This window comes from Oryx dammah, unplaced genomic scaffold, assembly GCF_014754425.2.
Source record: "Oryx dammah isolate SB20612 unplaced genomic scaffold, SCBI_Odam_1.1 HiC_scaffold_5, whole genome shotgun sequence".
NCBI classification, from domain to species: Eukaryota; Metazoa; Chordata; class Mammalia; order Artiodactyla; family Bovidae; genus Oryx; species Oryx dammah.
In genome coordinates this window covers 29045501-29072379 of record NW_024070189.1, presented here as the reverse complement: position 1 = coordinate 29072379, position 26879 = coordinate 29045501, and the positions used below count along the sequence as shown (strand labels likewise).

The following is a 26879-nucleotide window of genomic DNA, read 5'->3' as shown; positions in this document are numbered from 1 at the left end:
TTGAAGGAAGGGAGGGCAGTGTGAAACAGCAAGTATATAGGAAACGCAGTCGGGTTATCAGAGCCCTTTTGAAATTTGTGCTCATAAATCTCAAGTGAGACCAGTCCAGTTTTCAAGTGCTCAGTGCAGGGTTGAGGTTTTACAAATACTTTAATTCAACCACAGTTTTGAATTTGCCAGACAAGCCAAATGAAAGCAAAAGGTACAGGGAGTGACATTAATGATAACCACGGACCCTAAGCCAGATAAGGAAAGAAGGGGGACGTGGATAATGAGCTGTGGAAATGATAGAAATATTGATTTTAAACCTGTTTTCAAGGGTCCCTAAAAATGTCACAAAATGAGGAAGGAAAAGATGGCATCAAATGTGCAATTTTTATATGGTACTTTATATACTTGCAAGTGTACAATGAGAGAGGCATTTTATAATATTTTTCTGACTTTTGGGCTTCCCCTGTGGCTCAGCTCATAAAGAATCCGCCTGCAATGTGGGAGACCTGGGTTCTGTCCCTTGGTTGGGAAGATCCTCTGGAGAAGGGAAAGGCTACCCATTCCAGTATTCTGGCCTGGAGAATTCCATGGACTGTGTAGTCCATGGGGTGGCAAAGAGTCAGACACAACTGAATGACTCACTTTTTCTTTTGTGACTTTTGGAGGTGGGTTACTATCAATAATTATGAAGGGTCTGAGATTATTAATCTAGTCTGTTACAGTTTCATGGATGTCAATAGAAGGCATGAGAATCCTGGTTCAGGGACAAAGGACATTATTACTCATGACACAGCAAACAGCATATCATGAGTATTAACTTATTTGTGTTGCTTCCATTTTCCCTTAGTCCCCAGGGTGACATGATGGGCCCAGCTGGATGCTGTGGACATGGTGGGTTTGTATCACAGCTGATGAACACAGGGCCAGCACTCTGAGCAAGTGGCAAAAATTGTAGCACACAGCACACAAGCCAGTCTTCTGCACCTTGAGAGTGAGCCGTTACACTGAAGTCAGGCTGTGGTCACCACGACCTACTGAATTGCCTGTGGGACTAGCATATTGCCAGTAGATAAGTCTTGCAGTTTGGCACGCTGAGCGAGAACATGCAGGACCCCTCTGAGCCCACGGTGAATTGTCTGATCCAGTAGTTACACTACTTTCAAATGGGTAAAATGAATCATGAGCAAACTTCATAGTTTACATTTTAATAATTTATTCCAAACCATTAAAGTTATTCCTTAACATATACATTTTCAACACATATTTTTCAAAACTGCTTCTACAAATAGATCAATAAAAATTTCCAAGGTTTGAAATGTGCAATAAAAAATATGAATAAAACCACATGGTGGGTATATATAAGAATACACTGGATTTCTTTAGATTTTTGTTTTTTTTATTTTTTATTTATTTTTTTAAATTTATTTTTTATTTTACTTTACAATTCTGTATATTAAAATTATTCACTATTTCCTAGTGGTATTTGCCGGAGAAGGCAATGGCACCCCACTCCAGTAGTCTTGCCTGGAAAATCCCATGGACGGAGGAGCCTGGTAGGCTGCAGTCCATGGGGTCGTGAAGAGTGGGACATGACTGAAGCGACTTAGCAGCAGCAGCAGCAGCAGCAGTGGTATTTGCATATAAGGGTAGATATATTCTAAAGTATACAGATCAGTTTTCACATTTTTTTCCTCTAGAATTCTTTAAAAATATGATAGAAAAACTGAATATAGATCAGAAACTCCATTGCATTAAAATCAGGAAGAATTAATAGGGAAGAGTTTCCTTTCTTAATCAAAAAGCTTTCAGTCCTGTTAGAAGCACTTGAAAACCCTTACCATCAAGAAGGGCATGAAATCTCAAGTGTTCCTGGAGGATATTTTAGCACTCCAAAGGAGAAAGTGAGCCTGACTACATTTTTATGTTCCTTCTGTCCTTAGTCTCCAGGGGCTTGAGGATGGCTGCTGATGAACCAGCTGCACTGCTTACCCTTGGATCAATCATGTTTGATTAAAGCCAGAGCACCAAAGAAAGACAAGGAAGACTACTCAAGTCATCTGTTTTTGATTACCTTTCATTCTATTCCAGCCTCTCCAGAGCTGCTTTCCCTGGAATACGCCAGAAACATTCCCATCTCACAGACTTTGCATGGGCCATTCTACAGGAAACGTGCTACACCCAGAAATTCTTATGGTTCAGTCCGTCTCTGCCTCCAGGTCTTCACTCAAATGTCCCGAGGTAGAGCCTACTCTGACCACCCTATTTTTTTTTTAATTTTTATTTTTTTCTTAATGTTTTCTTTATTATTCCTAAACAATGTATCAGGCCATCAATAACCAAAGCCCAAATCCTGGATGTATATATTTCTGCGTTCATTATATAGAATATTTTACTATCTTTCAATGTGAAACACCCACCCCCCACACACCTCCTTGTTTAAAAGTCCTGTCTCATGGCCAGAAAAATGTTATTAAATTTTACATCTTTAACTTGCAGTGGCCCTAAGGAGTATATGGGAAGCTTCAGACTTCTGATCCCCTAGTCCACATTCCTGCATTCCCAGGTGTGAGGGCAACTCCTGGAAGCCCTCACCAGGCCCCTCCAGCCCTGGCCCAGCTGGAGTGAGGGTGCAGAGGTAAGGAGGGTGGGGGAGGCTCTGCACCCCCACCTGCAAAGGACACACTCGGTCCTGGGGAACCCCGGCCTCTGCACTGAGCCACAAGCGCTGGCCTCTCAGCTCTAGGGAAGGGAGGCCAGAAGCTGTAGAAGCATTTTCCTACTGCTTCTGGCAGGGGACCACCCTGTTTAAAATATGAACAGCCACCTCCAACACCTCCCCAGCATGCACATCATTTACCCTGCTTTATTTTTCCATTTAACACTTACCTCCTGAAAAGTAAAGTGAAAGTGTTAGTTGCTCAGTCGTGTCTGACTCTGTGATCCCATGGACCATCAGGCTCCTTTGTCCATGGAATTCTCCAGGCAAGAATACTGGAGTGGGTTGCCATTCCCTTCTCCAGGGTTTCTTCCCAGCCCAGGGATCAAACCCAGGTCTCCTGCATTTCAGGCAGATTCTTTATCATCTGAGCCACCAAATAGCCTATATTATTTATTTACTTTATTATGATGTGATCAAGTACCCTTCTGTTACTTGGTGAACCCACAGTGCCTAAAAATGTCTCATATAGAGTAGGTTCTTAATATTTATTGAATGTGTAAAAGCAATCAAACAAGTTTCCATTAAAAAAGGAAATATAAACCTAAGTGCTGTTGTTGAATTTTACAACAGGAATGCCTTAGTCAGTTGTGTCATGGTTTCAGGCAATAGATTTTAAACTTTTTGAAATCCCCTAGGTAAAGCCTGAATGCATTGCTGTCTTTTCCAGTGTCATGCCCTTTTAAAGAATCTTTAGTCCAGTAGTCTGAAAGTGAGCAGTTTGGATTAGGCCATGATGACCGATAATGTCATGTGACTAATAATATTAAAATGAGGCTAGTGTAGCTGATGTTTAAATTTTACTTTAAAATTTAACTAATTTAAATGGTCTCATGTGGTTAGTGGCTACCATATTGGACAGTGCTGGTATGGACTGTGCCTGTGTTATAAGTTAGAGTGGGCAACATCTTTGTATCTAAAAGTAATCCAGCCAAAGTTGCTCTATTCTTTCATTCAGAAAAAAGTTTCAAAAAAAATTACAAATTCAGAGATGTACGAAGACAAAAGGTAAAAGCATTTCAGTTGTAGAAGAGGGCTGAAATTTTAGCATACAAAACTTTAGTGTACTGTAACTCTCTTTACTGCTCATTTTTTAACCTTTTTTAAAATCTAAAAATATTCTAAAAGATCTGCTTTTGGAATGTAATGTATAAGCATTTAAATCTGCCTGTCCACTCTTCTTATTGTATTTAAATGTTAATTCATAAGATTGGGACATAGTCCAAAATTCATATAAATGAAAACCTGTTGGCACAGATTAATAAAAATAATTACAACCAGGTCTGGACAGAGGTAAAGATTTGACAAACTAAAGCAAGATGTACCTAATCTCTTAAGTGCTCTAAACTCTAATGGAGAAGTCCTTTAAATTTTAGAAGTTGTCCCGTAGAGGAGGTTAACTTGATGTATGCTGGTTTGTCTTATGAGTCAAGACAAATCACAGAGTAAAATAATAAATGTAAAGTCTAGGGAATAAAGTTCTAATGTAATGATTATGAAAGAAGAGCTCAGGTCATTCTTTCTCTACAATATCACATTTTGCAGGTACTTTGTGAGTATATATAGCAATAGATACTAAATGAGTGAGCTACCTTGATATATGTTAAATGACACCAGGAAAGTAGTTCCTATTACTAAAATTGATTGGATTCCATTATGTTTTAATATCTTCCTAATTTAAAGCTCTAAAACATGTAATACATCTTGTCAGGTGCTTCTGACACACTGATACCTGCTGTACATGGAACAACCCCATACTATTAATCACCAAGCCAATGTATCATTTCTGATTTTATAATATTTTATAAAATTTCAAACAGAATATGTTTCACCCCTCTAGCCTAAAAATGTTTTGATTGTTTTAACCAAACTTTCACCATTTTATAGAACACACAATATTGATTATGAGAAATTTTCCATCGCTTGTGCCCCTGGAAGATAGCAGAGCCACAGATGATCTAAAAACAGAGTCTTAAAGCTCTTTTAATGTCAACCTAAATCACTGGTATTTGACTTGGGATGCATTTTGTTTTTTAACCTCTTCACAACTGCATTTTTCTTAGACTGATACGAAATTATTTGTGGCCGAGAAACTTGTCAAGTGTCAGGACTAAGGGAGTTTGGAATTGGAAGTGGGAAATAAAATGACAGATAATTTAAAGTATGCTTATCAGCCCATCATCAGTAGCACTCTCTATGAACTGTATACAGGAGGCTGCTGTGTCTTCGATAGATTTTGACCAGCCACCAAGGTTTCCAGCAAAGTAAGGAAGGATGCTAGCAGAAATCTGGTTAAAGTAAGATACCTGTTTCGAGAAAACAAAGTGAAACAAAACAATATTTTAATTTCTTATTCATTGGAGCTTTCTCAAGCAAGCATCTCAATCTTTTTGGTGTAGGGGAGGCTATGACCCCAGTCCCTTGGAAATGGATCTGAAAGGATGACCTGAGGATTCCCTGGTGGGTGTGGGTGGACACACATTACAGAATTACAGTTAATTTAGCAAATCCAGGTAAACGGTTTCTCTGCATCTGTAGGAGAAAATTAATGTGCACGTTTCATTGAACTTACAGTACACGAACTGCTGTCCGTAGCATGGATGAGAAATCCGGCACATGCGATTTCACTTCTGACGTACTGTGGAGAAGGTGGGACTGATGGCAGAATAACCGACCTCACTGCCACCACGTAAGTGTGACTGAAAGATAAAAGGACGTTTTCTAAGTTCTTGAGAGAAATGAAGAACAGTGAATGAAACAGTAAATGGTGAAGAAAAGTAAATTTCTACAGTTAATGCAACTCGTTTATATAGTAGAAGTAAAACTATGAAGACCCAGATATTTTACGTGAGTGATATGCATAAAAAACATTCTCTAAGGCTACATTCAAGTATAGGAAATAGTAATAAGGGCCATAGATATTTTCTGCCTAAAAATTATGTATGCTTTGCATAACTCTGCAGAGCTGTAGTCAGACTCCAAACTTGTGTGTGTGTATGCTCTAATGGGTTGTTATTTCAGTCTCATCCACTTTTTTAATGGAAAAAATAATACCATTGTATTAAAGAACCTTCAAACAATAGGAACCCTGTACATTAGAAAACAGAAGTCCTTCCTTCAGTCTACCTTAACCACAGTATATTCCTATCCTAGAGAGGACCACCAATAAAATTAACATTTTATTGTGACCCTCTATTTTATTCACACCCTCTGGAGGGTCTGAATGGACATATTCAGATTTTTACATAAATATAATCATTTTACAAATATTGGTCTATAATTTGATTTTTCATGTAGTGATAAATCTTTAGAGGTGTTTCCTGTATCAATACCTCTATAACTACTTCATCCTTTTTAATGCTGGTATAGTATTCTGGTATAGTATGGTTCTGCTGCTGCTACTGCTAAGTTGCTTCAGTCGTGTTTGACTCTGTGTGACCTCATAGACGACAGCCCACCAGGCTCCCTCGTCCCTGGGATTCTCCAGGCAAGAACACTGGAGTGGGTTGGCATTTCCTTCTCCAATGCATGGACATGAAAAGTGAAAGGGAAGTCGCTCAGTCGTGTCTGACTCTTAGCGACCCCATGGACTGCAGCCTACCAGGCTCCTCCGTCCATGGGATTTTCCAGGCAGGAGTACTGGGGTGGGGTGCCATCGCCTTCTCCAAGTATGGTTCTACTATAATTTATAAGATAAAGCTTCTGTTTATTTCTAATATCTTTTGCCATAGTAGATGACAATACCCTGAACATCTATGTGCATTAATCCCATGTGGGAGGGATTTTTCTATAGGCCCGTTTTGACATCAGAAATAATGCTGACCAGTTCTAGAGGTAAACCGTAACCACCCTGGCAGCTTCCATTTCTTATCCCTCTGAACACTTACTCTTGGGACCCTCCTTAGAATCTATTCTCTGAGAAGTCCAGTGCCCATGGAGAAGCCTTGAACAGACATACTGATTGAAAGCTAGCCATTTTGGGTGTGTACAAAGTAGAGCCTTTGTAAATTCTGAACCAAAACCAACTCCTAGTGTTTTATTCAGAGAAGGCAATGGCAACCCACTCCAGTACTCTTGCCTGGAAAATCCCATGGATGGAGGAGCCTGGTAGGCTACAGTCCATGGGGTCGTGAAGAGTCAGACTCGACTGAGCGACTTCAGTTTTACTTTTCACTTTCATGCATTGGAGAAGGAAATGGCAACTCACTCCAGTATTCTTGCCTGGAGAATCCCAGGGACGCGGGAGCCTGATGGGCTGCCGTCTATGGGGTCGCACAGAGTCGGACACGACTGAAGCGACTTAGCAGTAGCAGCAGCAGTGTTTTATTTGGCTTTCATTGCATTTTTAGCAGTAATAGAATGCTTAATTTATAATTTAGCAGTAATAGAATGCTTGGCTAAATTGCAAAGATTGGCTAAATATCCGTTTTACATGTGCATAGAATAAAAGGAAAGGGAATTGCTTTAGGAGTCTTACATGATGCTTTGCACATGGCTGGCACTTAATAGTTTTTTTTAAATGATAAGTAAAGCCTCATCTAGAAAAAATTTATATGAACATCATTCAAGACCAGAAATGCTTATTCCATCGACTTCCTTATTATGAATTCATATCAACTTTTTCTTTCTACTTTATACTATAAGACCTTGCTATAACACTTGAGTTACAAATACTCACCCATCTTCGAGTGGCCTTCTACGTGAAACAAGTACTACCAAGTCTTTGGGTTTGTCATTATTCACCACAGGACAAGTGATATAATATATCTGATCATCTTCACTTATGTAGTCTAGGACTTCACAGGACCTAGGTAAACAGAACAGTGACAGAAAGTCTACACTTTTCTACCTGGTAGAATAAGGCATGCCTTTGTTTTGTTTATTTGCATAACTTCATTATTGGTGTCTATATTCACCCTTCTGTTCACATAACCAACTCCTCAAAGCCAGCATCATTTCTTAAAATCTATCTTTAGAGCTGTTTGGCCAGAAGGAATAATTCTGCCTGTGATAGAATGCTGGCCGTCTGACTCTAAGGTCACTGCCTTCACCACTGGAGAGAAAGGCACTTCTCTTTTTTCCAGAAAATTATTTTTCTCTAGGATCAAGTAATATTTTAAAGACTAGCAAACTTTATGGACAATCCTTTGTGGACTCTGAGGTAAAGGAATATGGTATATTGGGAAAGAGCACTAAGCTTGGAGTCAAACAACTTGCCTTTGAGTCCCAGAGTAGCTGTGTTGTGTTAGGCAAGTCACTTTTTTTTCAATCCGTAAAATGTAGATAATAATACCTATGGTGTGTTGTATAGGTAATATGTAGATAATAATACCTATAGGCTTAGGATCAAATGAAAATACCTAGCACAGTACCTGAATCAGATGGATGCAGAAAAAAAGTTAATGGAATTGGAATTCATTCATTCATTCCTCTCTATTCATTCACCTGGAATGTCAGGTGATGTAGAAAATAGTGGAGAGAAACATTTGAAAAGAGCAGCAAAGGTTAGGCATTATTCTTACTGAAAGCTTTGTACTTATATCTACAGATACTGATGCAAGAAAATTGTGAAGTGTTTCTCTTCTCATGAAGTGTTTACTAACAATAACATTAACCAAGATGCATCCTTCTGGCATCTATGTAAATATAACACATGAGCCTAGAGTTGTTTCACTGTAGTGGTATTAAATTGTCTGTTATGGGCTGTTAATCATAGTGAGATTTAGACATTTAGGAGATGAAATTCTACCTCATCCAAATTAGGAAGTAAATGGTATTAATAATGCTGAATATAATAGGAAGCCCATCTTGCCAGTTTTCCTTAAAGCAAGGTGTCCCTAAGGTCTGAGCCCTGGAACCCAGGAGCTGGAACTCCTGGGAGAAGGGAGTGTCACCCTGACAGAAGAGTTGACCAGGTGCACAGCCGTGCATTCCAGGAAAGGAGGGAGAGTGGAGAAGGTCAGACTAGGGATGTGGGAGACAGGGAGTAACAGAAGAGATGTAGGCTGCCATCAGTGGGCCCTGATCAGACAGGGCAGGAAGGAGTCGACTCCCACAGCTGCTTCTCCCAGCTTCTCACCAGGGAGTGCTGTTTCACAGAAAAAGAAGGGCTACCAAGTAGACATCAAGAGTGGGAAGTACAATTTGATAATCACTTTCTCAGGAGTAATGAGACTATGTCTTAAAGTACAAGAGTGTGGACATTTAGAGCCTGACAGACCTGGCTTCCAAATGAGGTCCCATTGCTTTACTGCCTGTGTAATCTTGGCAAGTCTTGGGTCCTCTCTCCTGTTAAATGGGAATAATATCAACCTTGAAGAGTTACTGGTAGGATTACAATAGATGTGGGAAAAGCATGTCGAGTCAATATAGATGAAAACTAGATGATTAGAATAATTTTTGTGCCTCTCCAACAGCTCCTGATACTGTGCTATAGCAAATACTCTTCAGTTAAAACAGTGGGTCGTACATTGGGCAATGGAGATAGACTGCAGTGTAGGTGTCATTTTTTACATGACGTCAAGGTTGAATAAGAAAGTATTTTAAATTTATTCTTACGTGTAGTGGGGGTCCCACAAAGGTCGCTTGGTAAAGTTGGACAAGAGATGATAAGCCAAGTATGCTGGTTTTTTCACATGCTTTTCAACCCAAACAGATAAAATATCATGTTCTTCCAGAGTATATATTTTTATCTAAAATAAAATAACCAAAAAAATAAATTACAAAAGAAAAATTGATACTTTTACATTAAGACCACAGCAGGATTGCACAAGCTAAAGCATCTTTGCACCTGGATAATCATGAAGCCAATAATGGAAACTTCACTGTCAATATTTGGATGTCTAGAACTCAGACCAGGATGCTATTCTCCTGTGTCATCTACACATTATGCTACTTGAGGGTAGGTTATTTAATTATTGTGCAGTAGTTTTTCTCATGAAAAATAAAGAGCTTTATCTCTTCGTGATATTTCCTTGCCTCTATCCAGGAACGACAAAAAATATCACCAGGCTGCTAGGCAAGTCAGCGCTTCCTTTCCGCATAAGACCCTGGAGCCAAGGCTGCAGCCTAACATTCCCAGGATGTCAGGTGTGCCTTCATTTGGGCTGAGGGGATCCAGGAAGTAAGCCAACACCTCTAGTTCCAACTCAACGTCTCAACAGGACTGCTGAACCATATTGTTCCTTCAGCACAAAGCATTGTTTTTTTTTGGTGAATCACAAGGGTCACAAGATCAGTTCCTGAGTGTCTAGTGCTTACTGTTCCTTAGAGAAGAGAAAGCTTGTCTTGGGGATCCATTTGACTTACACTTAAATATTAATGTACCCTTTGTTACTCTGAACTTTGCTTCTATTGTGTTTTCATCAATAATCAGAGATATATATTCAGCTAAGAGCACATTTCTATCCTGCCCATTTACTCCATCTCTTTCAGGATGCTTTGAAGATAGTGTTGAAATTTGCCATCTTATAATCATTCCCATGGCAACAAGCAATGAGAAGACAAACAAACATAGGGTTAAGACTTCAAGCAGATGGAAAAAGGCTGTGAGGGAGAAAACCTTTATTTAAACATAAATATCTTTTAAGAAGAGAATGAAGAAATGAGAAACTGACTAAAAGCAGCTTAGAAAGGTAAGAACTAGCTATTTGCTTATGCCATTTTACCTCGCCAGTTGACCTCGGCACCAAGCCTGTCTTTAAAGTGAGCCTGCAAAGGAGGGCATGATGTAGGTTGTGGGCACTTATCAAATAGAAAGAGAACCGTGAATGTAGCTCTAAGTCGAAGGCTGAGACTCAGCCCAGCCTAGACCTACCTACTTTTGCCCCCTGTGCTGCAGAAGCAGCAGGAGGTTCATTGATCCTGGCGTCCCTTTGGCTCTTAGCCAGCCTGCTGGGGCTCTGCAGTCTCAGAGGAGTAAGAGCAGGTGGCCAGAGTGAATTCCACCACCTCAGTCAGATTCTGGCCTTGGGGCAACCACAGTCAACCTTGGTGAAACCAGGGTAGAGTGGGATGTAACAGTGGGCTGAGTCCTTTTTAAGGGTTGAATTGTGTCCCACCCTTCCATTCATATGTTAAAGTCTTAACCCCCAGTAGCCCAGAATGTGACCTTATTTGGAAATAGGGTCATTGCAGGTGTAATAAGTTAAATGAGGTTCTACTGCAGGAGTGTGGGCCCCTAGTCCAATATGACTGGTGCCCTTATATAAAGGGGCAGTGTGGGCAAATACATGTACACACACACTGGGAGAATCCTATATGAAGATGAAGGCAGAGGTCAAGTGATGCATCGACTATCCAAGAATGCTGAAGATTGCAGCAGAGCGCTGTAAGCTAGGGGAGAGACCTGCAATAGATCTTGCTCACTCCCCGCAGAAGGAACCAGCATGACCGACACCTTGATCACAGACTTCTAGCTCCCACAACCGAGAGACACCCACTCTGGTACACTCTGTTTTGGCAGCCTGAGAAAACCATCACAGCACTTCTCCAGGAAGCTGCTCCCCAGGTTGGAGACACATGCTGCTGCTTCCTGTCCTGGAGACATAACAAACTTCACACTAAGTAGCCATCATTAAATTCTGCCCTTACAGAGCTCACTAGACTTAGGCAGTGTCAACTACAGTATTAGAGGAATGGATGGCATTTTGATCCTTTCCCCAAAGGTAAAAGTAGCAGAAAGTCCTTAACATTCTGCTGTCAGAGACAGTGACATTGATGCAGACAAGGAAGGGCAGCTGTTGGTGTTGGTTCTCTTGAAATTCTACTATTTTAGGAAAGCCAACTTTTGCCTAGTGAAAAAATTCTCCAAGACCAACTCTCCAAGAAAATGAGTTCCCTTTCATGCTTAGAAGAATACAGGTTACATTCCATTTATCATCTCAAATGTTTTATCATTTGAGAATGAATTTCAATTCTATGAAATTTTATTCTATGAAATGAAGCTTAAAGTAGGTTCAAAATCTGCTGGAGCTTGCTAACTTTTTATAAATGATATATTTTTTCATTCTAATAAGATTCTGTTTAATGAGTTTAGATCTTATAGCACAAGTGGAAATAGCTCAGTTTTAGAGTTTTATACTATCTGTTGACAGACGTTATTGAGACTGTATTGTGGGAAGGAGGACAAAACTGGTTTTTACAGAGGTGTGGGGAGAGGGTAGAGTTCTTGAAGGTCGATTACCCATTGACTAAGGGGAGGGACGTGGTCAGGTGCAGGTCTGGAGCCAGTCATTCCCCAGCTTCAATGAGAATAGATCTCCTCTGGTCTGTTTCCTATGGGTTTTGTCCTGTGTCAAGGGTTCTTGCCATTCTGGCTTCCTGTCCTCTCTCAGCTACTGCCTAAATAAAAAGCTACTCCCATCAGGCCAATCTCTCACCCATGCTAATTTCCACCAAGATGTGGCTCAAGCTACTCACTGCCTAAAAATCCTCTTTTACCCTTCCAGCAATTTATCCTTACACTGTCTTCAAGGAGGAAAGAATCGACTCCTCTCCAAAGTTGTCTTTAAATAACTATCTTCCCTGACTTTGAATTGCCTAAGAGCTGAGCTTTGTAGTTTAAATACTAAATCTCACTCTTGTTTATAAACTACCTTAAAATTATCCTTCAGCTATGGTATGTGTATGTGTGGTGCTTTCAAGATAGTCTAAGTACTTTTAAGATATTTTCAAGATAGACTATTAATATAAGCTCCTTTAAGATGAGGGCTCATCTTTTGCTCCTTGTATTAGTGCTATTATTAATTCCAACACTATACCTTGAAAATGAAATATGGATTAAAACAGTAAGTACTGCCCAATTTTCATTACGAATACCAGAAATTTTTGACTTTTGCCATCTATCAAAATTTATATCAAAATAAGTATAGATTTTTAAAACCTGAAATAAGTATAATTCTTAATAGTTGTGAAAATTTTTTCAGCTAAATAGTGACAGAAAAAAATAAGCTATATTTTGAAATTAAAAACATGATGGGTTAAGATAGTTAAAAGCATAAAAGCTTTAAAAAGTGGGAGAGAAGAGGATAACCCAAAAAAGAAAAAAATTCGATTTTTATCACAAATATAATCTGAAAAAAAGGAGGGCTTCAAATTCAACAGAGATAACATAAGAATGTTTCTTTAGTTATACAATGTTCTCTAGTAAGTAACTGTACAGAAAGTTAAGAATTAATTATTGGTGGCTCTCCTTAGACACTTGTAAATGCACATTTATTTGTTTAGGTTGTTGGGTTTTGGTCCAAACTCCAAAAGAATTGAAATTTTAATTTATATGACTTCACTAAGTATGTTCTCATCCTTCATTCCAGACATGAGTTTGTCTTTTACTAAGCTGCTCAGTGAGTGCTCAGATGCCAGCAATGATGCAAGAAGCAGATTTAGTGTTAGTAAAAGAATACAAGGTCTTGAGGCACCTTTTATAAAGGGTAAATGGAAGCAAGTAACTTTGTTATGTTAAACCTGTGTGCATCACTGAACTAAGCATAGATGGAAACCTAACTGGATCCAAAGAAAATAAGGAAGACTCTGAAAGGATTCAGAAGTGAGCACCAAGATGTAGTAAAAGCAAACAAACCAAAGCTAAAACGTGCGGAGGAGGTCAAAGTCAGAGTTGAAAACAAGGAAGTAGTATCTGAATTTGTTTCTATTTCAGGGTGAGTGGCCATATAGTTTATTCAAACTGGAAGACTTGGGCCTGGTTAATAATTATGATGGGGCAACCAGGACTGTCCCAGGAAAACCAGAACATGTGGTAATCCTGTTTTAGAGGCTACTGTTTCAATGACGACGAAAAACGGTATGCGCTGAAACGTGAGCGTAGACAAAGTGTCGGCATTATTGAGCATCTCCTGAATGCCAGCTAGTGCTATGTTCTGCGACTATAGTGATGAACAAAATGGTCCTCAAAGAGCTTATAATATGTTTAGTGTGGGCATCAGCTTCAAAGGGTCACTTGATATACCACTGAAAGTAGATGAAATTCAAATGATATACACTTATTTAAATTTCATGACATGCAAAAGCATTGTAAAAGGTGCTGAGATACAAAAAAGTCAAGACAAGGCCGCTTTCTTAAGATGTTTGTAATCTAGTTAAGGGAAAAGACCCATTTGTAAAATTACTATGTAAGACAAATACCAATTCAATGTGGCTATGGAGTAAGTGTCATGAGATAATACATAATTAATTGAGAAGTTAATCATAAAAAAGTAACTGTTAAAGGAGTTCCTAAAGTGATAATTTCCTTCAGTAGGAGATGATTGGCTTTATGGAGAAGCATTTGTCCCAGGTCTTGAAGATCAGGTAGGACTGGGGTAGATAGAGAAGAGAAGGAGAAAGAGATCGAATATGAGAACTAAGCTTGGAGGTAGGAATGTGTAGGGTGATTTGAAGGCCCTTAAGGTTAAAGCATCTGCCTGCAATGTGGGAGGCCTGGGTTCGATCCCTGGGTCGGGAAGATCCCCTGGAGAAGGAAATGGCAACCCACTCCAGTATTCTTGCCTGGAGAATCCCATGGACGGAGGAGCCTGGTGGGCTACAGTCCACGGGTCGCAAAGAGTCAGACACGACTGAGCGACTTCACTTTTCACTTTCTAGATCAGCCCAGGTGGGGAACAGAGACAGAGCTGGAAAGACATTTGACTCTTAAAAAATTTTCCCCAAAGACTTTTTTACCTTTAAAAAAAATTGAAATATAGTTCATTTATAATAGTCTGTTAGTTTCAGGTATATAACATAGTGATTTAATATTTTCATAGATTATACTCCTGTATATATGACTATATATGAATATATCTATAAGTGTATATTTATGCACTACATACCCAGTAGTAGAATTGCTGAATCATATGGTTGTTCTGCAGTATTTTCAGTTTTCTGAGGAGCTGCTATACTGTTTTCCATAGTGGTTGTACCAGTCTACATTTCCACAAACAGTGTAATAGGATTCCCTTTTCTCTGCATCTTCACCAATATTTATTTGTGGTCTTTTTGATGATAGGCATTCTGACAGGTTTAAAGTGATAACTCGTTGTGGTTTTGATTTGTATATGTCTCTGATGATTAGGATTGTTGAGCATCTATTTATGTGCCTGTTAGCCATCTGTATGTCTTTGGAAAAATATCTATTCATGTCTTTGCCAATTTTTTAATTGGGTTGTTTGGTTTTCTTATATTTCTTATATATGAGCTGTTTATATATTTTGGAGGTTAATCCCATATAGGTTATATCATTTGCAAATATTTTCTTCCATTCAGCAGGTTGTTTTTTCATTTTGTTGATGATTTCTCTTGCTGTGCAAAAATTATTAAGCTTAATTAGCTTAATTTTTAAGCTTAATTGTGTCTGTTTTTGTGCCAGTACCATACTGTTTTGATTACTGTAGCTTTGTAATGTATTCTGAAAGCAGGGTGTATGATATCTCCAACTTTGTTCTTTTTTTTCTCAGGATTGATTTGGCTATTTGGGGTCTTTTGCAGTTCCATACAAATTTTAGGATTATTTGTTCTAGTTCTCTGAAAAATGTCATGGGTATTTGGGTAGAGTTTGTATTAAATCTGCAGATTATTTTGATAGTATGGTCATTTTAACAATATTAATTCTTCCAATCCATGAATACTGTATTTTTCTATTTCTTTATATCTTTATTTCTTTCAGTGTTTTATATTTTTCAGAGACTATGTGTTTCACCTGTTTAATTAAGTTTATTTCTAGGTATTTATTTTTTTTTCTTTGTTACGTGACTTTAATGGGTTGTTTTCATGATTTTTCATTCTGATAGTTCATTATTTGTGTGCAGCAAAGAAACAGATTTCTGTATATTAGTCTTGTATACTGCAACTTTTCCTGAATTCACTTATTAGTTCCAATAGTTACTTTGTTGGAGACCTTAGGGTTTTCTTTATATAGTATCATGTTGTCTGAAACAAGAGGTAGTTTTACTTCTTCTCTTCTAATTTGAATGTCTTTTATTTCTTTTTCTTGTCTGATTGCTGTGGCTAGAATTAAATAAAGGGTGTCTTATTCCTGATTTTAGAGGGAAAGCTTTTACCTTTTTATTATTGAGTATGATATTAGCTTTAATTTTATCATATATGATCTTTATTATATTGAAATATAATACCAATTTGGATGAGAGTTATTATCATGAATGTATGCTGAATTTTGTCAGATGCTTTTTATGCATTTATTGAGATGATCATATTATTTTTATCCTTCCTATTGTTAATGTGGTATATCACATCGACTCATTTGTAAATATTAAACCATTTTTGTATCCCTGGAATAAATCCTATTTAATCCTGATGTATGATCCCTTTTCTTTATATTTTTGAATTAAGCTTGCTAATATTTTGTTGAGGATTTTTGCATTTATATTAATCAGAAATACTGGCCTGTAATTTTCTCTTTTTTTGAGTGTCTTGGTCTGATTTTGGCGTCAGGGTAACAATAGCCTTATAGAATGAATTTGGGAGTGTTCCCTTCAATTTATTTTGGGAATGTTAGGAATTATCTCTTTTTTGTATGTTTGATAGAATTACCTATTCCAGTCCTGAACTTTTATTTGCCTTAGTTGAGAACTGCAGTGGAGCAGAGCCCTGGGAGTTTCAGTCTGCGTCCTTTGCCTTGTTCCCAGGAATAAGGAAGCATTGATTCCTTTCAGAGTAGAGTTTAGGTTTCTCATACAGCCCTTCTGTTAGTCCCACTGGTTTTAAAACCAGCTAAGGGTACTCCTCTCGGGGTGAGACCTCAGGGCTGGGGTGTCCTCTCCTAGGGATGCAGGTCCTGACCTGATGGCGTTTTTTCTCTTCCTACCTGACTCTGTGTGGATCTTTCTTTATAGCCGTAGTTGTTGTATAAGAGTCTTCCTGCCACTCTCCAGTTTGTTTTCAGTGTTGTGAATTGCTCCACATATAGATGTATTTTTGACGTGTTCATAGGGTGACTCGGTGTCCTTGTACTCTGCCATCTTGATCTCCATTTTTTACCTTCTTGAAAGCAGCATTAGAAGTTGTAGAACAACCTCCACCATGAAGACTTTCATTCATGATGGGCAGTGAGCTGTATGTATATCTGAATGCCTCCTACCTTTTCCACAGCACTGGTAACCTCCCATCCACTTTTGGCTGCCAGGCTTTTGAGAGCCTCCACATTGCCATTACTCAAGGATACCTAAAGTATAAATAATTGAAAAGCTGTGGGTTCAGTGTACAGATATGTGATCAAATATTTTCTGCTTAGAAAATGGATACTGTTAGAGCCAAAGTGATGATGTTGAAGTTAGAACTAAGTTATAGGAACATAATTTCTGTCTCAGACTCTTAATTCAGAATTCAGATAAGTCATGTGAGTCCTATGTGCTTAGGAAATTAGTATCATTTTAATTGATATCCTAAGTAAAGACAAGAATACCCTTCAGTGTGACTAGTAATCAATGTATAATAAGTAAATTTAGATTTCCCTTTACATTTCATGGTCAAAACGTTAAAATGACTAATACTTTTTTGTTGAGAAGGCGTGTCATTCAGCACAGATCATGTTGAGACACTAGATCTCAATGTCCTATGTTGCTTGAATGCATTTGATGCAGAGCAACCGGAGTCTGTAACTCAGTGACTATGTAGATAATTCAAACAAGGCAGTGAAGCAGCTGGCTGATGACTAGTTACTCATAGATTGGTTTTGTTTCATTTTGAGATGACAGGTTGCTATAATTCACCTCTGTATCTAACCTGTGTAGGCACAACATGAATCAGTTAAATGAGGGGGTTCCCGTTTTTGTAATGAAGTGATTTTTACATGAAGAACTTCAGATCATAAAATTGTCACCTGGTTGCCAATATCCCAGTATATGCAAAGTGGAACTTCTTCTTTGTGGGAAATGACATATTTTCTAGAAAAAAATGAAAATATTAAATAATAGTTTTCTTCCCTGTATCTAGCACATAGCAATAACTGTGACACTTTCTTGAAGTGAAATCAGCAGTTACAAAAAGCTGCCTTTACTGGCGGAACAATCAGGAAGAACAATTTTCATCACAGTAGCATCCACAGTCAAAAAATATCAAACCTTCTCTTTTTATATTATGTGGGAATAGAGACCCAGAGAGGGCTCTTTGCTATGTAATTTGTCAGATAAGAGTCCATAAAATCTTACGCCTGAGTCCCTTACCTGCCTAGGCGAATTCTCTTGCGTGCGAGAGCTCCACGATACCGTCGAAAATCATCCTTAAATTAAAAAAAAAAAGTAAAATCAATACATTCTTAATATTCCTGTGCTACAATCCTTAAGTCTGTCTCTCCTAAGTCAGTTGAAAAGGCTAACTGGGACAAGGAGTCTCTACATGAACTATCTTCAGGTCAGAGTTGGCAGTAAGGCCGCTTATTCCACAAGACTTAATTCTGATGAATGTAGAGCAGCTGGATATAAAGTAGAGAACTGGATATAAAGTGGGAAAAGAGAGTCAGAAATGAGACATGGAAGACATATGCTTCCAACAGCAGCATGTGGCTGAATAGATGTGAGGTCTTCAGGGCCTTCACTGTTTAAATAAAAGACCGGAGTGATTTGGAAAGAGAGGAAAAGGATCATTTTACTTTGTGAGACAAAAATGTAAAGCAAAGGGGAATGGACGTGCAGGTTGTTGCCAGTGCAGGAAAAGATTCTGGGTGGAGCTCTGTACCACAGCTTCCCCCAGAATAAGTGGTCTGATTACCGAACTGCATGTGCTAATAACTGACCTTTGACATAGGTTTGATTTTGGGAAATGTGATCAGTTCTTCCTTATCATCGACAGCATTATAAATGAGAAAAGCACTGTTGATGTGACGGCCCCGGCCCTCAGACCACTCCTGGCAGTCAAAGGCCTCTACGCGCACTCCAACTTCAACGCTGCAGAAGGGCAAGAAGGATAGTGGGCAGAGAGCCTGAGCATGCTAGGCCTCCCCCACCCACCACCCCACCAGCTCCTCCAGGCAAGGAAGAGAAGGAGGACCCTGTGTTGTTGTTTCTTTGTTGTCTGCTAATCTATGCAGCGGTTAACATCCATTTCATCAAGTCGATTGATCTTATATACAAGCTCCTGGGAGCATGTCTGCTTTACTTTCCCACTTTCAAGTAGTAAAAAAGGCCAGTGGGACCTTATATACATTCATGAATAAATTTTGGCCAAGGAGGTGGGGTGTTAAATTATGCCAAAGTCAAGTTTTCTCTCCTAAAACGATAGTTCTATAATTTAAAAGCATCAAACACTGAAGTTGGATAGGAAATACAGATGTTCTTTTTTACATTTAAAAAGAAAAAAAATATACCAAGTTAAATCTTTTCTTTGTGTGTCAAGAATAATAAAAATAACTGAGAAGTGTTTTGGACTTCATGGTAATAAATGACAGGTCCATTATGAATTGTTGACCATATGGGACCCTTTTGAGAGTGAAAGGAAGAATTAATGATTATGACACACACAAACCAAGACCATCCTGGATCAAGTGGGAAATATAGTCAACCTTCAGTTCAGTTCAGTCACTCAGCATGTCTGACTCTTTGCGGCCCCATGAATCACAGCACGCCAGGCCTCCCTATCCATCACCAACTCCCGACCTTATTATGAGACAAAAACCAACTTATCACTTAGTGTAAGGAGGTCTCAGTGGAACAGAGGATAAATATGTATGTCTATAGATTTTGAACATGAAATTTCAAAAAAATTAGAAGGAATGTGGTTATTTTAAAGTATTCCCTATACTCACCTCCAGGTTGAGAAAAAACAAAGAACATTGCTTATGTGTGAGTTTGATTTCATTTTATAGCAATCTAAGAGCACCAGACATGCTTTACCAGTTCTGAAATGTGTTGTTGACAATGGCGTTGAAGACAAGACGGTCTCCAACTGTAGATGGTCCCCTGAACTTAAACATGTCCACGGACTTCAGAACAGGATGCGCTCGACACAGGCGGCTGGTGAAACAAGGGGAAGGAGAGAGAAAGAGAAGAAAGTGATCATTCTCCAAAATGTTTTCAGGAGCTACTGCTTTGCTTAATGGATGCAATAGACCTGTGTTCGGGGTGCTTTCTAATGAACATCTCTTTCAGCCCAAAAGGGTAATAAATAACTGGATTGTGTGTGTCGAGAGTGGTCCTGTGACATTATCTGCAAATATTTTAGGAGATACAATGTCCCAGTCTGTGGGTGGCTTTCCCAAGATGCTGTTGTGGTGACAGTCCTGTTCTTGTTTTGTGCCCTATGGAGTATCTCCAAAAACCAAACAACTGTCTTTTGTTCTGATTTCAGAGTTTTATTCCTCCTGACAGCTCACGACTACAGTCACAGGAAGCTGTGACTCCCAGGTTGGCATGGGAAACAGTGACGAGAACTTGCAGCTGATGCCATTCACATGAGTTCCTTGGCTGCACTGTTACCTAAATTCACCCACATGTCAAAGACAACTTTTTCTTCCCCACAAAAAAAGTTACCTGCATTCCTGAACAAAGCCTGAAAGGCTGCAAGGTACATATTTTACAGTTTTTTGGTGTGCGAAGTTTTGAAAATCTATAAAGAAAATTTGATCTCAGAAAGTTACTATAATTGTCTACATTTTAGATTCCCACTGTGGTCATTCAGTTACTCTAAAGAATTCTGCCAACGATAAGTGAACAGATTCTGCCATAGTTAATTACATTGTAAGCCTTTATAGTAGAACAGGCTTAAATGCTTTATTGTCATTAAGAATGACAATGTCATTTTAAAAACAAGCTCTTATATTTGTGCACAATTTTAGGATAACCACAGGTTTCTAATTATAGTCATAACTATAGACATATTAATAAATAAAATTCTTTTAATTTTGGGAAAATAAAACCTTAACAATTTTCAGTGGTTACAAAAATTGTCAGAAGGGCAGATCCTGTTCAAATGCATTTTCAGAGACTACAGTGTTCTTTAAAACTGCCCAATTACCTACATGGCTCCATTAAGAATGAAATTACCCTTTTTGAAACTGAGCCGCATTTAAAAGTACTTTTCCAAGTTCTTCCCTCTTTCTCATCATATTTTTCAATTAATCCTTTGGCGGTAATGATTCTAACCAGCACCTCCAGAGGTCAGACCTAATTGTGAACCACCTTTTAAAAAGTTTGTATCTTGACTGTTTTTAAGTGTAATGGCTATCTTCTGTTTCTGTTTTCCATCTACTTTGTCATAACTAACTCCATAAGAGTTGCAAGATCAACAGTCATAATTCAGAATAACTGTAAGAACTTATTTTTGAACCAAGAATTTAAACTTTAACCCTCAGGAAAGGACAGAATAATTCTCAGGTAAACAGGAAAATGACTGATCATTTTCTCAGTTTGATAAAAGGCAACATTGTTCTCTACTTGTTCCCTTGACTCACCCAGTAGCCAGTCTCAGACCCTTCTGCCTTCTCCCAGCTAGCCTCAAGATCACAAACCAAAGGCTAAAACCAAGAACCTTGCAGAAATAGTAGCCACCGCCTCCATCCAAGCCATAATCTGGCCACCAAATGTATTTCCATGATGGTTTGCATGGGGTGGGAGGACAAGTTCAATGCTCTGAACAGAGGTGCCCCTTGTGGAAACAGTTCCTTCCTCTTCATCACAAATGGGATCTGAAAGGTAGACATAAACAAAAATGGTAAAGTTAAATGTAGAACCTGAAGCTATAACCTTTCCTTCAACTCATGAAATTTTTAGAAAAATTATTTTTAATTTTTCTAAAAATTAAATATTATTAATTAAATAATAATACTTAATTAAAAATTAAATATTATTACCCAAGACTTAAACTCCCGAGGAAATGAATAGGTTTTATTTAACAGTGAATTGGGTAAGACAACAGATCAGAAAGGACGTTTTAGAGATTGTATTCCAACCTATTTTATAAGTCAACCAGAATTTTGGTCAAAAGAACAAGTAAGTTTAATTTTGAGTTGCTTCAGGTGGAGAAGGGGCAGATTACAGCAGGTTAGGGCAGAAAGAAATTTGGGGATGGACGGATATGTTATTATCTTGATTGTGGTGATGATTTCATGGGAGTATGCATGTCTCAGCACCTATCAAGTAGAACTTTAAATATGGGCCATTTATGGTATGTTAATAAAGTTAATGAAAAGAAAGGGATTTGAGCTTTAGGGGCCATGGACACTGAGAATCTGGAACAGTTTGCTGCACTATAAACTTCAGAATGGGAATATGGCCTCCCCTGGTGACTGCTTGGTAATGAAAGCAGTCACAAACAGAAAAGACACAATACGTTGTTCTTAGTGTCTTTCTGCTTCTTTTGAATCATATCTGCTTCATTTACTGACAAACTGGTTTTTCCTCTCAACAATGGAGAAATCATTTACTTTGGCTGCAAAGCAGTAAAATGTATTCAGTTATACTTCCTGCATCATCAGGTGAATCACCAGCTAGGCTTAAATCTCACGTGCTGTTGTTGAGGAGCTGGGGGAGGAATTACAGATCAGGGGTACCATGCTGGCTATACTCTCGGAGGCAGAGCTGAGCTGGCAGTGTGAGAGCACAGATATGCCCAGCTGTTGCTGGTAACTGGGAATGGAGCCCTTCTTGGCATATTTACATATAAGTCAGCAGAGAAGTGTGGTTACAGAGATTTTCATTCCATTTCCTAATGTAAATTTTACATTTTTAATTAACTGTCTTTTTCTTTTACTTTTTCCTCCTGCATTTCACTGATCATTTCAGTCCCCTCCTTAAAAACATACAGTGACTTCCACTTGGCCTGTTGGAAAAGCCTGAATCATTTTATGACCCCCAAGCCCTTCCTTTCTTCTCTGGCCTATGCCTACCTCTCCAGCCCCAGCTAGTCTGAATGCCAGTAGCAACCCTTCTGGCCCCATCACATCTCCTAGTAATCTCTCTCTCCCTCCCTTCCAGCCACTCCAGCATTTTTCAGCTCCTATAACTAAAATGCCATCTTCAGCATCAGGGCATTTGTACATGGTCTCTCTCTGTAAGTAGCAGTCCTGCTGGCCACCACCACCTTCTTCCATTTACTTCCTATTCTGTTTTGGCCCATCTCAGTTACCACTTCCTCGGGAAAGCCTTCTCTGACCTCCACAGCTGACTCCACTGTTATTAGCTCCTACTTGTACCTTTCTTTCACAGTCACAATTTTATGTTTATTTGTGTGATCTTTGATTATCTGACCCCCTAGATCCTGAGCTCCTTTGGGTAAGGACTGATTTTTTAAAATCCTAATAGAATTCCAGAATGTAGGTGCTCAGTCAGTATTTATTGAATGAATGAATGGATGGATGGATGAATAAACTTAACTTTGCTGATTTATTCCACGTTCACAGTCCTTACTATCAACAGGATATTTTAGGTAACAAAATGATTGTACTGATTCCTACTTCTATTTTTTACAGTAGTTTCCCCAGCTCCTCATTTTCACTTAATTAGTATTATGAACTCTTCAGTTTCTCCAGATGTGTGTGTGGGTGTGATATAGGGTCTCATGGTGGTTATAGTTTGCATTTCCCTGATTAATAATGAGGTCCCAAATCTTTTCAAATGCATATTAAACTTTCATGTTACCTCTTAATAAAATATCTATATTGTTTGTTTCAAATGTTACTTCTCTCACATTCTTTTTCTCCTCTCTTCTTGGAACTTTGATTAGATGCTTGTTAGACTTCTTACTCCATTCTCTCTGTCTCCTAATCTCTTGTATAGTTTCCATTTCCTTGTTTATCCATCTGCATTCTAGGTAACTCCTGGATTTACTTTCCAGTTTACTGTCTTAGATGCTGTTTCATTAATGTTTTAAATTTTAATTATTTTATATTCTTTTTGTATAGAAATGGTTTTTGCTTCTTCATCTAATGTTCTAGGTCATTTTCTTATTCCTACATAATACTTTTGATACTCTTTTATTTCTTAAAATATATTAACCTTTTACTTCAGATTCTTTATGTGGTAAATTCTGTTTCTTTAGTTTTCATTGCAGGCTTCATTCTGTTGTCTGGTGCTTTTCTGAATTCAGGTGACTTACTTTTGTCTTATGACTCTTGTCTAAGAGCTCACATTCCTTGGATCTCTATCTGTGGGAGTTCTTGAGGACTGGGCTTAAAGTCATGTCTGCCCAGAGGATTTGCATTTGTGGCTGCAGATCACCTGTGGGTACTTAACACAGTATGAATTCACACTAGGTTTTACTTGGTCTGTTTCAAGCCAAACAAATTATGTGAATTCTGACACCAAATATGCTTGAGAATGCAGTTGTGATTGAATCCTCAAAGAGAAACAAGTGTTTTTTTCCATTCCACATAGGGTTAAGTGGGAAGCATGCCGACCAGAGCTCTTGGAGGCATGGTTTTTCCAGTTGACCCACTGAGGGTATCATTTTGGAGGGGTTTCAGCTCCGGGTCTGGTTCCCTGATCCACCTTCCCACTTGACTGAGCCTCCTGCGTTAGGGCAGGCGCCTTAAAACACAGCGCAGCGTCTACCACCTACAGGGTCCCCCTTAGCAAATGCCAGCTCTTGTGTCTCCTTACACTGCTGCATTTGTGTTTCTGATCATTTATGGACTTGAAGCCTCTTTCTTAGTTTTCTGCCTGCTGAGATGTGTTTGTAAATATTTTATCCAGAAATTTTAGATTTTTTTCAGACTGCGAGTCCACCATATTGCTGTAATCAGAATTGGATTGCTTCCTAAAGTAATCCTTAAAAAGCATATAAAATCTTAAATTCTTAAATCCTTCCAACTTCTGTCTTTTTTAAGTACTGATTTTGCTAGATAATTTTTTATAAACATCCCAAACTAGTACTGATTGAGATTTTTTTAAGGTTAATTTCTCTTACTCAAATGGCACTTTTTTGGTTCAAAATAAATTAATATAAATTATCTGTACAATGTATAGCTAAATTAAAAAAAAGAAAGGTGTGTAATTGTTTGAATATTGTGTTACCAAGATAAAATTAAAAAAATAAGAAAAGACCTTATACTGTGAGAGACTTTGTAAAGACTCAGATATAAGGCAACTCCTTTTCTGATGGATAACTAAAGAAAAATTTACTTGATTCCTATGAAGACATACACGGCATACACTGGGGTACATAGAGCTGTGTACTAGGGCAGGTCTCATGTGTGTAAGGATCATCTAGGAAATGTATGCAGGAATGTATTGAGTATAGGGGACTTTGGTGCAGAAGTATGCCTATTTGGAGGTAATTGCCAATCATTGGGGAAATGGGGCACTCCCAGGCTTAGACTAGAGATCAGTCTAGGCTCAGAGCTTTGGCTGTGCACCCATGTTAAGGACAGTAAACAAACCTCATCCTTTCTACAGGTTTCCAACTGGGACATAACCATCTGGAGGTTAATTTCAGTTCTTGTACTTTGGATGTTTATAAGTATTTTGTCATTCCTCTTGGACAATGTTACATTTATCCCACATTTTTTCAGTCAGGAACTTTGACCTGAATTGAGGTTATTCTGTCTTTGGTTTTCTGTCTCACTACCAGAAAGGATCAGGACAGCGGCAGAATGCACATTCTTTTCAAGTGCACATGGAACCTCCTCCAGAGTATGATCACAATCATACAATTAAAGTTCCTGTAAATAGATTTACTAACCATCAAACTTGCCACCTTCCTTCATCAAGTTTTTAAAGGTATCTTCATGTTGTAAGCGAACTTTCCTTCTCTCAGAAGCCAGATTGTGTTCCATACGATCTTGTTCAGTTAGAAGTGTGACTGGTTTTAATTGAATCTAGAAAAAGAAAAACATTTATATTTCATTGCCTTGTTAAATTATAAAAGCACAACATGAACTTTGCAAAACCAAATAATATGCCACATTATTTTCTGACTCAAAGTAAATAGAGCATTTATGGATATGTACATTTACTGTACATATAATGGATGTGTACATTTTATTTTGTCTTAATTTTTTTCTTAAAATATTTTTAAACTAAAAAAACCAATGTAGGCTTCATAATTTGTTCATATAATATGTACCTTTAAAAAGTTTTCCAAATATTAATTTTCCCTGATTTAAAAAATTTTCAACAGAATTACAAAATAAAATATTCTTCAAATTAATGAATGAGGAGAGGGACTATGACGCCACTAAATTCTTATCAAGAAATGTTTTCTACCTTTTGAAAAATTAAGATATCAGAGGGAGAGAAGAAAGATATTCTAGAGAAAGCTGTCATGATGTTCCCTGTTTAGAAATTTCATCACATGTTGGGAACATTATCTAATAAGCAAACTGAAAGAATCAGTATATCAGACTAAAGCTCCAGCTGACCTCCAGAAACCTGGAAATGTGATGCAACAGAAGCAAGGGCTCAAGTTCTTCCAGAAATGCCTGAGTGCTGTCCTGTGTGTGAGTCACCTTGCAGCTGGACTGGGAGAACTCCATGCTTATTTACAGGCCACGTAAAGGCTGACCCTTGACCAAGATAACGATGAAATAGCTAGCGATTTCTAATACATGGTTAAAGTCAAACTCCCCTGGATGACCTCATCCAACTTGTTTAGGAATGTAATGACTAATAGCTTATACTGGTTTAACTAATTACATAGCTTTAGTTTAGTTGTGTGACCAGTGGGGTGCAGAAGACCACCTGGTAAACTAATGTTTCGGCTTTCCAGTCTGCAGATGAAGTACATTTTGTGTGCTGAAGAGATCCCTAAGAGCTTTAGCTGGAAGTCTCGAACCTCTCAGATGTTTGCTGTGCTTTCTTTCTCCTGCTGTGCCCTTTCCTTTAGCTTCAGTAAGGCCTTGCACGAGCACACCCTGTGGAGTCTTGGGAAGCGTTCTATGATCTGGCCTGTGTCATTGTTGAACTAGACTGAAGTAATCATTGCCCATCTCATCCTGGAATGAACTCACTTTGGACAGAGACCCAGGTAGCCCTGTCGGTTCAAACCACTGATTTTTCATGGCTCTCTTAGTGGTGTGCTACTGAGTAAGAATTTACCAACTAGAAAATACAGGTGCTTTACAATAAAGGTTATCTGAGCTAACCAATTATGGGAGCACTTAGGGCACTTGCTTTCTCAGAAGCACTGTTGGAAAACAGATCTTTAGGCTCAGCAGAGACTAGACTGAAGTGTGGCTATTCTATTCTTATTCCATGAGTCCCTGAAGCTGGAGGGGGGAAATGATGGGCTT

At 38.5% G+C, this 26879-nt stretch overlaps 1 protein-coding gene and 1 long non-coding RNA gene across 3 annotated transcripts in view; one reads left to right on the top strand and one right to left on the bottom strand.

Annotated features, from left to right (window-relative positions):
* The first annotated feature begins 2137 nt into the window (after positions 1–2137).
* On the top strand, positions 2138–16114 carry LOC120863325. Of its 2 annotated transcripts, none has more exons than XR_005720968.1 (6): positions 2138–2229; positions 2488–2626; positions 4919–5004; positions 5246–5396; positions 10142–10341; positions 13365–16114. It is a non-coding gene; the product is annotated as an uncharacterized LOC120863325 (long non-coding RNA). The 2 variants fall into 2 exon arrangements; XR_005720967.1 differs by having other exon boundaries at positions 13021–16114.
* Positions 2279–26879, bottom strand: part of ACOT12 (acyl-CoA thioesterase 12) — a 41668-nt gene continuing 17067 nt past the window's right edge. The window contains exons 5-15 of the mRNA XM_040239450.1: positions 25331–25466; positions 21182–21338; positions 19549–19668; positions 18453–18603; positions 17884–17939; positions 17541–17604; positions 16800–16883; positions 9266–9399; positions 7386–7514; positions 5280–5406; positions 2279–5013 (exon numbers count right to left, since the gene is read on the bottom strand). Coding sequence (XP_040095384.1) covers positions 4864–5013; positions 5280–5406; positions 7386–7514; positions 9266–9399; positions 16800–16883; positions 17541–17604; positions 17884–17939; positions 18453–18603; positions 19549–19668; positions 21182–21338; positions 25331–25466 — 1308 coding nt within the window. The 3' untranslated portion in view covers positions 2279–4863. The remainder of the gene's footprint in view (positions 5014–5279; positions 5407–7385; positions 7515–9265; positions 9400–16799; positions 16884–17540; positions 17605–17883; positions 17940–18452; positions 18604–19548; positions 19669–21181; positions 21339–25330; positions 25467–26879) is intronic.